The following is a 17,815-nucleotide window of genomic DNA, read 5'->3' as shown; positions in this document are numbered from 1 at the left end:
TTAGCCTTATTTCCCTCATCTGTAACATGGAGAGAATTATTAATAGCACTGCTTACCTAATAGGTTGTAAAGAAAGTTTTTTAAACAATAAAGAACCATATCAATACAGACTTATTAAATGTGAGCTCTCAAATTCCTTCTATGTGCAAGTTTGGGGTATACAAAGGTATACCTAAACTTTATTAACATAGTCCCTGACCTCAAGTAGCTTAACTTGCAATCCATTTTGGGAAACCAGGATATTTACAGGGGAGAATGTGATAATTGACAAATGAGTGACAGGTCCTGATTAATGCAAATAATGAATCACATAAAGCGGTCAGATGTATTCAAATTAGGCTTATTTGAAATTATAGTAATGTAAAATTTGGTAATTGATTCCAGCCCAATGGAAATATGTGATGTGAATTTGAATAATTCACCCGCTTCACAGGATTCATCATTCTTACTAATCATGACCTAGCTCTACATGCAAAGGAGGGAGAGATTGCTTCAGTCTGGGGCAACCAGGGAAGATATCATAAAGGGGGTGGAATTTTAACACTAAAACTGTAATTTTTAGTGTTTCATTCACTTATTCAATAACTTTTTATCAAAAACCTACTATTTGCTGAGCTAAGTAAGCACTGTGGAAATAGAAAGATGGATATGGTGTGACTTAACACAAGGATACCAGCTGAATTCACCAAATATGAAGCTCCTCCTGTATATAGACCACTTGCTTAGCATTGGAGGATATTTTTAGATAAAACGTAGTATCCCTCTCCCCTAATTCCACTATGAGCTGTACAAAATAATGCATCATAAGTACATCAGGGAGGTGCAAAATGTCAGAAATACAAAGGAGGTAAAAGAAGAAAGAGCATAAGAGTCACAAATGTGGGAAATGTAGGTTATGTACTGGTAGCAGCACATACTACAGTTTGACTAGAATATGATAGTACATGTGAAATATACCATATATAGACATGTAGTATCCCGTACTATGATATGAGTTAGGCTAGAAAAGTAGAGTGATATTAAATAGCAACAGGCCATAAATACCAGACCTACCATTATGCCATTTGTGTGTAGAGAATCAATGCAATGATACTAGTGAAAATATTTATATTCTCATATATATATATATATACATATATATATATATACATATATATATATATATATATATATATATGTCCCTTCTCATATCCTCCCATTCTTGAATTGGTACTTTGTAAACTGTGCCCATGAGTCTTCAGAAAATCCATTTGATTTTTATGGCAAAATTTACACAGCCCTTCTGCATTATCTAACTGCTTCTAAAGGATTAAGCTCAATTCAATTAGCATTTATTAAGGACATACTATGTGCAAGGCCCTGTGCTGGATATGGGGAATGCAACAATGAAAGAAACACAGGACCTAACTTTAAAGAAATCTCACAGCCTAGTAGTAAAGAACAGATACACAAGCAACAGTAATAGTAGTTAGGAATTAAGTAATTTCATAGGAGATATCAAACCCATCACAGATATATAAAAGAGTTAAAGGGGAAGGATCTATTCTAGCTGAGAAGAGCAGGGGAAGACATCATAGACTGGGTGGTAGAGGAGCTGGATCTTAAAGAAGAAAGATTTCTGTATCAGTGAGGGTGAAGGGAATCTATTCCAAGCCTGGAATATGGCATGTTCAGATGTGGCAATTTAGGAGAGGGCAAAATAATATTGGGGAATAGCAAGTACTCCATTTTATTTGGAACATAGAGTACAAGAAAGGAATTACTATAGAGTAACATTGAAAAGGTCAGATGCAACCAGGGAATGCCTTAGATGCCAAGCTGAGAAGTTTGGATTTATTTATTTTGTTGGTAAGCATCAGAAAGTCAGTGGAGATTTAGAGGTGCCATAATAAGACATGGGTTTAGAAACATTATTTTGACTGAAGGATAGATTGTAAGAGAGAAACACTTGAAATAGAAAAGCTAGTTAAGAAGTTGTTAGAATGGTCTAAGCAGAGGTAGCAAGACCTGAGCTAGGAAAATGGTAGTATAAGGATAAAGAAAGGGGTTTGGATGGTGTATGCCTTCCTGGTTACATAGGGTATAAATGGCCATCCCATGAGGAATCAGTTCCCTTCAGATTGGTGAATATTCCACTATTCTCACACCCAAATGTGGCCTGCTAACTAGATGCATTCCATATGGAGACCAGTGAGAACTGAACTGGAGTTACAGACTAGCATAAAATTCTTTCTGTACTATGGCCAGCTAACTTTAGGATAGCCTGCTAGTATCTCGTTTTGTTCCAGTCCTAGATCTGAAGCACTGGACCAATTTGAGTCAGACCCAATCTACCATAAATGGAAAAAATATTTCCAAAATAGAAATGATAGGTTTTGATAACTTGCTAGATATTAGGGTTGAGAGAGAGAGTAAGAAATCAAGGATTACAACAAGGTTTCCAATCTGCACAACTAAAGGAATAGTAGTACCATCTATATAAATGGAGAAGTTTGAAAGAATGACAGGTTTTGTTTTGGGACATGTTTAGTTTAAGATGTTTCCAGAACATGTAGGTAGAGATGTTCAGGAGGTAGTTGGAAATGTACTGGGCCTTAGGAGGAGGACCAGGGCTAGGTGATCAATTCAGCTCAGCAAGCATACATTATAAAATAATATTCATGAGAGTCTTTCTTACCATTATTGTGCTCAATTAAATAAGCACTTATTGGGAGCCTCTTGTGCATAAACACTGTGCTAAGAAAGCAAAACATTTAGTTAAAACAATCTTTGCCTTTAAGCAGGTAATGGTGGGGTATGATATCTAGAAATAAAGCATATAACAAAATAATACATTAGAGGTCCAAGTTCATGTATTGGAGAGTAAAGGGGGAAGGCCGTTACTGACTGGACAGTGTCAGGGAGATCAGGGATGACTTTATGGCAACATGGTGTTTGATCTGGGTTTTAAAGGATGAGTAGAGTATTCATTGTGCAGAGGAGGGAATTCCAGGCATGAGGAACAGTGAGAGCAAAGGCAAGAAAACATATGGGACTGGCACAGAGTCCAATTTCTGTGGAGCATCAAGCCCATGAAAAGTGACGTTGACTTTTACAATTTAAGATACAAATAATTTTAATTCCTTTTTCCTTTGATACCTTTTCGGTGCTGAAGTCCATTGTTACCTTCAGTAGAACATGTATTGTGACTCTTACATGCCCTTTGTGTTGCCTCAAGGAACAGAAAAGAGAAAAGGAACCCTAAAAAATATTCAACACCCTTTGCCCCATGATCTCAGATAAAAATACAAACTCCTGTGAATTTAAAGCCTTTTACAAACTGACTCCAGCCTACCTCTCCAGATTTATTTCACGTTCTTTCCCCTCTTATATTCTATGCTCCAACCAAACCAGCATACTTGTTCCCTGGATTCAACATTCCATCTCCCACTTCTGGGTCCTTTCCAGAATGTATTCCCTCCTCACCACTGTCTCAGAATCCTCAGCTTCTTACAAGGTTTATCTTAAGCACCAACTCCTAAGGAGGTTTTCCCAGTTCTTCTAAGCTGCTAGTGCCCTCGCCCCCTCATTCAGGCTAACTTCTGTTTACTTATTTCTTTATGTTCATCTCCCAGCATAAGGTAAGCTTGTTAAGGGCACTGTTCTTTATGGTTCTGGTTGCTCTTGGACCCCAAACTGAGCACAAAATGCCTTGTCTATCAAAGGCACTTAAGAAATGCTCGTTCAGTTGTTGAATTGAAATTGAAATAGCCTTGTAACAGTATGTAGACTTTAGAAAAGTGTCTTTTTGACATGTTCTCCATAATAGAAAATCTTAGAACTCCTTGAGGGAACCAATTACATTCATCTATTAGATACATATTTCCTGAACAAATTATTCTCCCATCCCAAATTATTCCATGATGGTTTTCTCTGAGACATCATTAAATTTCAAATGTTTGTGGACATTTTCATATTATCTGTATGCTTCATGAATTATAGGGTGCCTTGGAAAGTGTGTGAGTCTGTTAAAAGAACCACTCTAGTCATACATTGATTTTAAATGACCCTGTCACACGTGAAAACAAATCAGATTGTTGCTGTTAATGAGCTTTTCAATTTACTATTCAGTGGATCAGATAAGTGGATTTAAGAGGTAATGATCCTATTTAGTGCTGAAGCTTGACTGTCAGATCCTAGTAGTTGAGAGGAATCCCCAGGGACAAAAGCGTTGACACGGTTCTAGATGGGATGATGAGAATCCAAGCTAATGGATGATAAAAGGAATAGTATAGGTTACAGAGATAACTGTGGATTAAAGCTCTGCCATGTGGCAATGTTGACTGTTTTTCCATTATTTTATTGGGTAAAATCTGATGCAGTGTGAAACTGTTTTGACAGTGGAGCACAATAATAGTACAAAGCTTTTTGTAGTTTATTCTTTCCTCCCTGTTACCCACCAGAGAAATGACAAGAAAAGTTTTTCCAGTATAATCTGTCATCAAAAAGGAAAATAGTCATATTTTTTAAAGACACATCTTGTTGACTATAATTAGCTTAATTAAAATAAAAATATACTATCTGAACACTGAAATAAAAAGTTAACATGATCTTATTTTTTTTTAAACAAGATTATAAGTTCCTTGAGGGCAGGAATCATGTCTTATTTATCTCTGAATTTATCCCAGCACCTGTGACAGTTCCCTGAACATAATTATTTAATTAGCTGGTTGAACAAATTAATGTTGAATATTTATAAAGCATTTGAAGACTGGCTAATTCCTGTAATATAAAATTATTCGCAAGCATAAAGAAAGACAGTATTCTACCTAACTCTCTTTATAGAATAAATATGACCTGGTGATAGTAAGGTAAAGAAAGAGAAGCAGAGGTGAATATTGTTCGTGAATTTCCATGTAAAAAGTATACAATTCTGGCATTCAAATATAACAGTAATTCAAAAAGAATTCCTATGATCAATTAAGCTTTATACCTGAAATTCAGCAATAGTTTACCATTAAAATAACATAACAATAAGTTTAATAATAAAATTCATAAAAATCAAATTATTTTATCAATGGCCACAGATAAAATACAATAGTCCTTCATGCTAAGAACATTAAAAAGTATAGGACTGTGATGCTTTTTTTCCTTGATTATTTGAAACCAAGAACTACACTATATATGATGGCAAAACAAAACTGTTTAAAACAAATGTAAAGCAAGGACTCCACCCCTACCATTACTCCTCAAAATAGTTTTAGAAATGCTAGCTAGGGGGTGGCCAGGTAGCACAGCGAGTAAGAGCACCGGCTCCAGAGTCAGGATGACCTGGAGATCGAATCCCGGGCTCAGACACTTAGCACCCACCCAGAAACACCTGACCATGTAACCTTGAGCAAGTTACTTAACCCCAATTGCTTTAAAAAAAAAAAAAAGAAAGAAATGCTGGCTAGAACAATAAGGCAAAAAAAGAGAAAGAGAGAAAGAAATTAAGGAAATATTTAGAAAACCCAAGAAATTCAACAACAAAAACAACCAAGATAATAATTTGGTAATATAGAATGGTATAAAATAAAACCACAAAAATCATTAGCATTTCTTCATATTTCTAACAAAAAAGAAGATATAAATAATTAGAGAAATCCCATATGTATAACTATTTTGAGCCAGTATAGTAAAGATGACAATTCTGCATAAACTGTTTTACAAATTTATTGTAGTACCAATGGGATATATCAAAGATTAGGTAAAATTATTTAAAAGTTTATATAGAAAGACAAATGGTCAAGCATTTTGAGGGAAATCATAAAAAAGGAAAGGAAAGAAGAACTTATTTACCTATCAGATCTTAAAATATATTATAAAGTAGTAATTGTCAAAATTTTCTGCTTATGGATGAGAAAATAAAATCAACAAGATAGTATGCATTTCTGATTTCTACTGATAAAACTTGATTTTATCTGATTTCTACTGCAAAAAAAATAATGGTAAAAATTTGGAAAATATACGGAAAATAGGGGGGAGATGTAAATAAGTAAGATGAATTTAATATTATTCCATTAAAGCTTATCTTTGTGTTTTATTTATAAACTAAATGATGGAAGTTTATAATTTAGTGATTATTTGTTATTACTTCAAGGTTTATGTTTGTTGGTTATTGTCAAGGCAGGAATGAAGATTATTTTTAAATGAATATGAATTATTTTCCAAAAAGATCCAGATTTGTTATCTTGATTTACAAATTGGTAAAATCTTGAAGTGTTGTGAAGTTGTTCAGGACAAGAAACTTAAGCAATAAAAAGTAGTAATGTGTGATATTATGGACCCTCAAAAGCTATATCCGTGCAGGAAGTTGCTTTATCAGAAATTGAGATTTCTAGTATCAGAGTCCATTTTTAAGAATGATGCACCATCAGTAGACCATTTGATATGCTTGTAGCTCGGATGAACTTGCATGGATCTCTTCAATCCAGCCTCTCACTGTTACAGGACCATGCAGAACTATTTTAGAAGTGGTTGGCTAAGGCTGAGTGTATAGTGAATATTTGCAGGACATACTAAAATTTGCTGACTTTTAAACTGTGTTGCTTTCATAAAACAGTAGACCCAGCCTCGTTCTCAAAGGACTGTTGTGAGGAAATGGAAGGAAAGAGGGCTGTTTGTTTTCTGTCCCTTTGCCATCTCCACAAGTAGTGACTTGTATTAAAGCTTCTCCTTATTAAGAGCTAGCAGTGAGTGGCTCTCAATATTGTGGAATGTAGGGCACCGCCCAAGAGTCTTTTGCATTTGTAATAATAGTCAGAGCTTCATAGTTAGAATTTTCTTTCAGAGAAGTCGAAAATGGAAGATAGACTAAGAACAGTTAAAGGATTATAGAAAGCTTGTCACAGTAGTTTAGAGGCTAGAAAAAGAAATATAAATAAATATCACTCTCTCTCATTCTCTGACTCACTCTCAGGCTGTAGGAACCATCTGGACAAATGAAACTTAGTTTCAAAACCCTGAACAGGAGACTCTTTGGTTTGAATTCTGTTTAAAACCCCAGTGTGAGATTTCTGCAACGAACAGCTTGACCTCCGCTGTATCACTCTATAACTCTGGGTGATTTGTAGTGCCCCGTGACTTTTATGCTACTCTCATGACCTGTGGAAAAACATTAGGTTGATGTTTCCATATAAACAACAGAAGGTATAGAAAACATAGGCTAAATAACCATGCCATATGAAAGAACAGACCAAGAGAAATTGAGGCAACAAATAAACAGTCAGAGGGGATCAAATCACAGGCAAGAAATCACCCATAGAGCTGGTGTCTGGCAATGGCCTAGATTAACATAGGATAACCTGGAATCACACCAAAGTGTCAGAGCGTGTGGAGGTGTTAGCCCACCTCTTTAGCTCTGCCAGCCTTACGGAGAGCATTCCATTGGCCATCTGTGGAATTCTCCCACTTGGGGTGTTAGCCATAGGGTATGTTTATAAAGCCTGGCATGGTTTGGATTATAAGAAGCGTGAGCTATGCCTCAAGCCTCTTCAGCTCACTTTCCCACAGTGAAGTTGAGTTCGAAGGCTCCAGGCGTTCTCAGGGGAGGGCCCCTGGGTTTTTAGAACTTCAGATTCAGCAAAACAAGCAAGACATATCTCTATTTAGGAGAACATAGGCAAGGGCTGGTTGAGGAGAACTCCTTGAAATGGTTTCCCACCTTTTGTACTTACTATAATCAATATTTTTGTGGTTTTTGCACATGTTCCTAGAAAATTCAGTATGGAGCATATCATAGGCAGTCATAGGTTATTTCAAGTTTTTGTTGTTCTTATTGTTGTCTTTTTAGTCGTGTCTGACTCTTTGTGAATCTATTTGGAGTTTTCTTGGCAAAGACACTGGAGTGGTTTGCCATTTCCTTTTTCATCCAGGCCCAGCACTCTATCCACTGTACCACTTAACTGCCCCTAATTCCAAATATGCTTCTAAAAACAAGAAGCAACTTCTGGTGCCAGAAAACGTTACATGGGTCTTTGGTTGGGTTTTTATCATTGTTGTTGTTTTCTTTGTTGTCTTTTCTTTTTTTTTTTTAAATGCTTTATTAACTTCTGATTTATATCATTCATTTCCACCAAATTTTACAAATTTTCTCCCCGTTTTCCCCCTACCCACTGCCCCAAAATAGCAGTCCCACAGGATATCCCCTCCTCCACTCTGCTCTCTCCCATATCTTCTCCCATACCCCATTCGACTTGTCCAGTGGATCTCTATGCCCCTTTGTTGTCTTTTCTAACCCAGACTAACAGTAGCATTCAGCATAGACAGAGAAGGCAACTTTCTGAGTGGAAGTGTTATGACTAGGCAAAAATGCCCTAAGAAATTAAAAGATTGAGAGAACATAAAATTCTCTGCCTCCCAAGAAAGGCCAAACTTTCACTAGTTGTTACGCTTCCTCTGGTATAATTGTAAAAATGGAAAATAAATTATAATTTGAAACAGTTCCTTTTGCTAATATGTTTTAAGAATATTGATAAATGCCCTTTGTGACTGTAGAAATGTTTCTATACAGGTGTATGCCCGAATGTCTGAGGTCTTAGGAATAACAGACGACAACCATGTTCTGGAAACGTTTATGACAAAAATGTGAGTTAATACTTTGATTTCTTAACCCTTCATTCTTTTCTTAATATAACTACTTTATCAAAATTCTTGATATTATAACTAACCCTGTTTTAGTGTCTAGGATGTTCCCAGTATGGTTTTTATGTGAGCACAGCAGTCTATAATTTGGGTTATTTCTTAAATCCATAAATCATATAGAATATCTTGCTATGTCAAATCATCCATATGTTAAGAGATGATGATGTATACAAGAAAGAGCACATGAGTCTAGGAGTTCCAATCAAATCAGTCTCGTCTCATAGCTTTGCATGACCTTGGGAAAGTCCCTTCACCTCTCTGAACCTTGGTTTTCTCCTCTGTAAAAGGAAGGTTATCATACTAACTGGTTCCCTTTCAACTCTAAAGTCTATGATATTTTTAAGTGCAGTGAGATGTAGCTTAGCTTACAAATGCAGTGACTTCTTAATTTGATGCATTTTAATTTTTTATACAATAATAATTCAGAACAGTTGAAAAATATTCAGGGCTGCGACTGGAAACCCATTAGAAAGATTACTGTTTATGGGAAGAAGGAAAGCAAGTAAGCATTGGAGTTCTTCTTTCCATCTCTTCCTGAAAGAACAAATTCATGGGACCCTTTAACATTCTAGAATGAGCTTAACAATAGATTTAATTTCCCTTTCTTTTCCTGTGATTTTACCTTAGAGAATTCTAAAAATTTTACATTCATGAGAAAAGGGGTTTGTAGCTATAGATACAATAATTTCTTTGTAATTCCTTTAATGTTTTAATTCACCTTAATCGGTTTATTGTCTATGCAAACCTAGTTTACTCTATTAAAAACTGAGACAGCTATGGAATGTGCAGAAATCAACTTATAATGACTATGTACATTATAAGATGACTGAGATTTTTAATGTTACAGAAGAATGGAGTGGAAAACATTTGTTTTGGGGGGACAGTTTTATATTTTGTGAAATGTGTGATAATAATCATCCAACTTCTTAATTGAATTTGTCGAAAGTCTATATATATTGGATTCACCTACAAAAAATATATCACTTATCATCAATTTTTTTTATTCTAGTGTTACAAACCTTAAATACTGGGGAAGATGTGACCCTGTGATAGCGAGAACTCTGCAGTTCCTAAATGATCTTTCTGTTGGATATCCTTTTTGCTATGTATTTGGTAGAGTATAAACTGTAGCATGACGTGTCATATACAGCACTATTAATATCACTGTAAACTCTGCCAAAATGGTGGGCTTGTGTGGTACCAAGTTACCCGTCATTGAAGGTTTTCATTGGAAGCTAAGTGATCATTTGCCAGCCTTACCACGTAGGAGATTCTTACTTCAGAAAGGATTTGGACTAGATGAATTCTGAAGTACCTTCCAAATCTACAACTATATGACTCTTAACATTTTAGGACCATTTACTAAATCCACAAACATTTATTAAGCACTTCTTACTTATAAGACACAGCTCTGTGTTAGGAATACATTGAAAGATGAAAAATAACATAAGCCTTGTCACCAAGGACCTTCTTTTCTAATAGAAGGAATGATGTAGTTATACACAAACACACACACACACACAATTGTAATACAGGGGAGGAAAAAATATTTTAATGCAAGGGCACTATGTCCTAGCAAAACAGATTGGTGAATAGGTTCCTCCCTTGTTTGTACATAGAATTACTTCTGAAAGGGAACTTATAAAACATCTAGTGCAGTTGTCTCATTTTAATAGAGGAGGCATCAAGGTCCAGAGAAAAGTGTCTTGTCCAAGATGGCATAGCTGCATTCAAACCCAGTACCTCTCACTCCAGATCCCATAGTCCCCAGTAAACAAGTAGCAGAAGGGGCAGAGAAAATGCCAAGATCACAGAGAGCATCATAGTTCTAGACCTTGAAGGGATGGCAGAGGTCCTCTCTCTAGTCCAGTTCCTTCATTTTACAAGTGAGTAAAGTAAGACCCAGGGAGGTAAAATGACTCACTGGTAGTAAGGGTCAGAGGATGGGATTTGAACCATATCCTCTGGCTACTCAACCATGACTTTTTCTACTGTACCATACTGCCTAATGCATGATTTTCTTTGAAGGTCTCTTTTGTACAAGTAAACCCACGCACAGTAAACTAGGTAACAGATATGCAATTCTTTGCAATATGTAAAAGAGCTGGTTTTGGTTTGGTTTTGTTTTTTTAAATGACAACTTTATTTTTTAAATATCAAAATGTCTTAAAATATTGCACCATAGACATAGAAACAAGTGACTGAATGTTCTTCAGAATCATCCCTTTGTCTAATAAAAGGAAACAAATTAGCACTGGATGAAGGAAGAGTGGATAATGAAAAGACGGGATCAAATTGTAAGCTTTATTATACAATTTTGAAATTCTAACCCTCACAAAATCAACCCCCTAGATTTTTTTAAAATAGGAGATGTTATATTACATATAAAATGCACAAATGCCTTTAATATTTTATTTTTAATTGAGAATTAGATATTTTGTTCATTTATATTTTACTAATGTTGTCATGTTCCAAATGTGAGCTAAATATATATATATATATATACAAAATATTTTGCATATCAGCCATGAGAAATGTAGAAGACATGAAAAATATTGGTCTAGTTAAATATTCAGTATTAGTTGATATTTTAATTTCAGCATAACATTCTGAAGATAGTGGCTTCTGCTAGCAATAGTTGGGGTTGTATGGAGAAACCTTTAACATAGGTTCACTTCAGTAATATGTTTGTATTAGTTAAGTTTAAAATTGTGTTCCTTGGCAAACCATAAAAGATTTCCAAAGTATTAGACACCCACTTTTGTGCTGGAATTTAATATGCAACTTTTTATTGGAAAATAATCGTCCTTGTCTGGCAAAATCCACCATGCAATATTTCTGTTAGTAGGTATAATGCAATAAAGACAGGGAGGGCTATTTATCACTACAAATTTTGAGGATTTCAGGATTCTTTTTATTATTTTAATATATTTCTTTGGTATTAAATCAGAAAAATGATAAATTACACCTGTCGAGGCTGTTTTTCTTTTTTACTGGAAAGTGATGTACAACCCAATTTCTGTGGTCATTTTGGCTTTTAAAGATATGTATTTTTTTCTTATTAAAAAAACTCACATGATAGTTTTTGTTAATAATAATACTGAAATACTTTTTATTTCTAACATATGAAGTGGTTTATAAGTACTTCCTGGGTTTTCAAACTTCAGCATTTTCACAGTGAATTAATTTATTTAAAATATTTGTGCAAATTGTTTAGAAAGAAATAGATATTTTATAGAATGTTCCTTATGGGTTGAATATACCCCATGCCTTAAATCAAATTTTAATTTTAAAGTAGAATTAATTTGACCTGCATTGTTGTTTTTCGCAATTGTCCGTTCATTCATCTGTCATTTACTCCATTTTTCCATCACATAGCTTTCAGCTCCTCATGAATTGGTTCAGAAAATGTTGCCTTTTATTTTATAAAATGTTTACTGCTTTTGACCTGTTTTCTGAAAGTTTTTTTTTAAATATGATTCCAGAAAACTTATTATATAAAAGTTAAAAGAAAGTATGACATCTTTAACAAAGGGATACAAATGATTTCCACTAGTATGCATTGTTTTATGTTATTTTAACAATTATTTCAGGTTTGCATATTTAGAAATATATATTAGCTCAATTTGATTTCAATGCTCAGTTATTTGAATTATAAATCATTATGTCGCTTCCAGCTGATCAGTCATGAAATATCTTTGAATTCATTTACATAATGGAATATGTGACTGGTGCAGCTATGTCAGTGTAGTCACGGTGTTCCCTAATGCGTGTTTAGTTGTTTCCAATCATTATCTTTGCTGTAATGTGTTTTTAATCCTAATTGTGTTATTTTTAGAGCAATAAACAACTATCTGGCTTACAAAAATATGGCCTTGGTTAACAGTAAAAAAAAAATGCACTACGGTAGAAACCACCAGCCACAAGCCACATTAGTTAGATACCTTAATAAATAAAGAGTAATACTAAAAATATTTCTACCTTTAAAACATAATATAATAAAACAGTAAATAAGTGAAAAACAGCCCTCCCCCACTCCAAGCTATGGCCTCTTCAGAGGGCCGATTGCTTATAGTGAAGTCTAAAATTAAATCTTAAATTTTGTCACTTGTGATATGGATTGTTCCAGATATTTAGAGCTGCTTCTACTCTTGTCATTTTTACCTGATTCTGAATTGACTTCAGTCTGTATATTATGGCATATTCCAGGGGTTGTTAACTTAAAGTCTGTTAACTTAGGGTTTTTTTTTTATATTTTTATCATTGTATTTCAATATAATTGGTTTCCTTTATTTAGTACTTCTTTATGTGTTTAAAAACATTATTCTGAGACAGTCCAAAGGCTTCACCATACTATCTAAGGGGCCCATGATTCAAAAAAAAGTTAAGAACCTCTGGTGTCTTCTTGTTTCAATTTTCAGGTTTTTGATGTGTCCTTTAGGTATTGAGATATCAAAAGATAGCCTTCCTTTTAGGAAGGGCTACTAGCTTTAAGGTAACTAGAGAATCTCATTGGGTTATTTGGCTTAAAGCAGAAAGTCAGGTGCCCCAAACACTTGCATGATTATTGCTCCTCTCAGAAGGATTTTTTCCTATTTAGAAAATACTTGAATTGACTTTTGCAGTGACAATAAAATAATATCAGTAAATAATTACATCTGTGAGGTTACTACCTCAGAACTCCATAGACTGTAGCTAGCCAGTCATATTCACCCTCGGGCTGCTCTTTGCTAAATGTGCAACTCTCCAAATTGGTCAAGTTATAATATCTTTAAAGTCTAGTGACCACTGGAAAGAAAGTGTTATGTTTCCCCAGCTTATTTATTATATTATACTTATCCTACATTTGAATTTTTTCTGTTATCACCATTTTCAGAATTTGTGGAACCAAATGTTTGATTTGTCTATTTCAGGTCTGTTGATAAAAAGAGCATCCTTGTGAGGGGTCACTGGGAAGTTTCTTCTCTATGGTACACCAGTTAAGATCACGAGATTCCACCTCCGAAAGGTTTCTTACCGACCACAGGAATCTCCAAGATTGTTTCGGTAGTTAACACAGGCAGTCATTTTGGGGAATGGAGACCCGGGAGCATGTGAGCTATTAGAATAAAGTAATTTATTTAATTAATGAAAAAGGAGGAAAAGAAGAAGAGTTTTAGTTTGCATCTGAATTCGATTGTTTGATCGAAGGTTTCTCTTCCAGTTCCCATGTTGTTGTTTTAAACAAGCAATGGCATTTTTCATAGTTTATTCATCAGAATTCACACTCCTAATAAAATAAGAGATCTTGTACATGGTCAGACATTCAGTTCAAGTAGCCTAATTTTCTGATTCAGCGCCATCTGCGAATTTTATCGCAGAGTATTGTGGTAGCCTACTATTGATTTATCCTCCAAGAATAGGGATATAAGAGAAACATTCCAAACTTCCCTCGAATAAATTCCCACATCAACCGTTCATCATTGAATTTACTTATTTAAGCCTTTCTTAAGCCCGTTTATATTTCCATCGCTATGATATTCTATTCTGAAAAATAATCCTTTTATTTCCTTGTTCAAGCTACATTCTTTGAATCCAAAGGAATATTGCTTAATTCTGCTACACTGTAATTTGGTAAATAACATTGTGTTAATCTTGACCATTTGTGTTGATATAAACTACAATCATCTCTTAGTCATCTTTCTGAACACACTAAGGCATCCCTTTCGTTTATCTTCATGAAAACCCTTTTTTCTTGATCATTTTGCATTGCATGTCTTTTCCTGGACCTTATCCAGCTTTATTTTATCCTAAGGTATGAGAATTAAGAATGACATACTATTCTAGTTTCAATATTTAAACAAAAGTAAGATACAAAAAACACACCTTTGCTTCCAAAGACCTTTTTGATTAATCAAAACATTTTCTTCACCTTTTAAAGGGACACAGCAGTACAGTGGGTTGATATCTTCAAGGGAAAATCAACCATGATTCTAAACTTATTTTCTTGGGCTACAATTTAAAGCAAAATCTGTGATTTTATAGGCATAGCCCATCTTGTTTTTACGATGATGTATTATTACCTTATATTTGCCCACAATGGAGCTAATCTACTACTTTTCATCTTGCCCACATACAGCTTTATGAGATCTCCCTGTGGCTTATCCATTAGTTCAGAATTTTACCACATGGAAGTCTTAGCATTATCAGCAAACTTGGTTTTACTGATGTGCTTTCTTCATTTCTGCAAATTATCTCAGTACAGGTCCTTCGGTTATCTAAATGTTGATATTTCCCTCTCCCTGGAATAGTTCATGTGTCCCACCTTTTATTTCCTGGCTTTGTCTGTCCATGACAAACACTTCCATAAGTCATCTTTTTTTCTAGTGAGGAATGTTGGGTAGAAATCAACTTTGATTGCTAACTCTTTTTCAGCCCCATCATCTAATTCTCCTTCAGCCATGTTCTGCCAGTTTTTCCTTCACAGCATTTGTCATTCACCTCCATTCTTAGTTAGCGTCCTCCTGCTCTGTAAGAACTACCTTTATTAGATCTTAGTTCTATTACATCACTTCATTTTACAAAAGCTCACAATTACTTCCAGCCAGTTTTTATAGCAAAATAAAATTTCTCATCTTGGATGTGGGTACATTAATGAATCCATTATTTCATTAGTGTCAATAGTCCCTCTAGTTGCGTTGATTGGAATCCTGCCTCAACCCATGTGATTCTTGTCCAGGTACTGCTATAAACCTACACTAGAGGATCAGCCAAATGCATTGGCAATCTTCCTCAAGATCAGGGCTTCCTAAGCTTGTTTGTATCACAGACACATTTAGCAGTCATGTAAAGCCTGACTCAGTAAAATTTAAGATATATCTAATCTTCTGAGAATTAAATGCATGAAATACTTAGGCTTGCAAAGAAAACCAGTTATTATGAAATATATCCCATAAAGAAATACATACAGCTATACTGAAATACATAGAATATTATAAAAAATATTTTTAAAAAGAAATTCTCAGACACCAGATTAAGAACCCCTGGTATAGATTTTTAAAATATTCCTTGGGTATCAGTGCACCCTTCATGCTATTTTATCAGCTATCCCTTCCTTTTACTACACACGTGGCCTTCCTTACTTTTTCTAACCATCCTCAGCCATTATCCCCATCACTAACCTTCTAATCTGCCTCTATGCCTTATTTTGTACTCTATCAGACATATTTTCCTTCTCATCCTACATTCTTTATCATCTTTTAACCATGAGATATCATGCCATTCCCTTAATTTGGAATGTCTTTTCCAGTAAATTCCTCTTAGATTTCAAAATTCTACTGAAGACGCTTCCTTCATAAATCCTTTCCAGAGTTATCCTGTTACTTCTTTTTTAAAAAATGTATTGACTAAAAATCATCTTCTTTGTAGTATACTCTCCTATTATTTTTTTCCTTACTTCTCAGAATATTTAGTACGTAAGGATTTATCTCTAAGAGAACGAACTATTCTTTGGTAAACCTATCTCTCATTATGTTATAAACCTCTCAAAGGATAGAACTTTTTTTTTCTTTTTGCATAATCTCCCACAAGGTCTATCACACTGTTCTTCAACTAGTAGGTGCTCAATGCATGTTGCTTTTGGTCTGGCTGATGGACTAAATTTTTTCATCAAACCACAAGTTCTAGTGAGTCAGAGGTCTGAGTGAAGGATATCCTTGTTTTCCAATTCCTGTTTGTGTATAATTCAGCCTGATCTGATAAAGGGAAATCTTAGAACTTTGGAATTTTTGTCATTGTACTTAAGCTCTCTGAAGCAGCAGTGTGGTGGCTAGAGACCTGACCACAGAAGCAGAAAGACCTGAATTCAAGACCTGCACCTAGCACATCCTGGTTTAGTGACCCATGCAAGACTTTAGGACTGGAAGGTACAAAAATAAAGAGGAAATTCCTAACCAGGCACTCCTTATATTAATGAAATCCCAAGCCTAGTCACAATAACGACCAACCACTTCACCCATATTTGTTGCCATTATCACCTTATAGTGATTTCTAACAAATCATTGTCTCGATAACAAATTCACTTCTATGAATGTAGCAAAGGCTTTGGACTCACTCTTCTGACCCTTCTTGAATTAGCAGGTTAGGATCAGCTGCTCCATCTACTTACTGAGCTCTAGGAACAATCTAGGTGAGGTTGTTATTGCAGGGATCATCCCTGTTCCATATTTCCCAATAAAGACCATTTGACCAGTTAGCATTTCCCCAGTATTAATTAACTAATTAAGTTTTTACAAAGAAATATTTCCTGAGAAGTTATAGCAATGGCTGAAGTACAGCAGCATCTCCCCAAACCCTGAGATGCATCCTCCCCTCTACACACCCAGTCCCTGGAGAGAGCAAACTCAAAATTGAAGTGGTTGCTGTTAAGCATTCCTTCCCCTGATATCCAGTCAATAGAGATGCTTCTATAAAGTCAAGCATAAACAGCTCTCCAGAGGACTGCTGCTGTGAATAGCTCTAAAGTTCTGATCACATAGCATAGTGAACTCTCTATTTATTCAGCAGTAAACTAAAGCAAAATATTCACAGAAACCAAAGTACAGCATTCACAATAATATAACACAACAACTTATCAGTAAAGTGGTCACATAATTTTCACCAAAGTGACCACATAGTTTTAAGCAAAAGATATCATTCAGTAAGTCCTTAACTCAATCATCCTTTTTTTTTTATTTGGAGGGCAATTGGGGTTAAGTAACTTGCCCAAGGTTATACAGCTATTTTTTTTTGTGTGGGTGTTAAGTGTCTGAGGCCAGAACCGAACTCAAGTCCTCCTGATTCTGGGGCAGGCGCTCTACTCACTGCACCACCTAGTTGCCCCCATAACTCAGTCATCCTTAAGGAGCAAGCCTCCTTAAGGGACATAAAGTACAAAGGTCAAAGTTCTCCACCCCTAGGTCACATTGTCTTAATCTCTCAGTCAAAAAGTCTTCTTTCTTCTTGACTGGAGATTGGTTTCCAGTCATCCTTAACTCAATCATCCTTAAGAGGTAAAAAGTACAGAGTACAAAGTTCTCCCACCGATAGATCACAGTAAATTTTGATCTTCTCAGTCAGTATTAAGTACCCAAGCAGATCTTTTTTCATCTTGACTTGAGGCTGGCTCCCACAT

At 35.1% G+C, this 17,815-nt stretch overlaps 1 protein-coding gene across 1 annotated transcript in view; it reads left to right on the top strand.

Annotated features, from left to right (window-relative positions):
• Window positions 1-17,815, top strand: part of RANBP17 (RAN binding protein 17) — a 350,044-nt gene that overhangs the window by 227,524 nt on the left and 104,705 nt on the right. Inside the window, exons 15-16 of the mRNA XM_069102382.1 lie at window positions 8,534-8,607; window positions 9,674-9,754. Of these exons, the coding sequence (XP_068958483.1) occupies window positions 8,534-8,607; window positions 9,674-9,754 (155 nt within the window). The remainder of the gene's footprint in view (window positions 1-8,533; window positions 8,608-9,673; window positions 9,755-17,815) is intronic.

This window comes from Petaurus breviceps, unplaced genomic scaffold (genome assembly GCF_028583685.1).
Source record: "Petaurus breviceps papuanus isolate PSGF00001 unplaced genomic scaffold, PetGlider_PUasm1.0 551, whole genome shotgun sequence".
NCBI lineage: Eukaryota > Metazoa > Chordata > Mammalia > Diprotodontia > Petauridae > Petaurus > Petaurus breviceps.
Note: the sequence above shows the minus strand (reverse complement) of the source record. Positions and strands in the feature narration are given on the sequence as shown.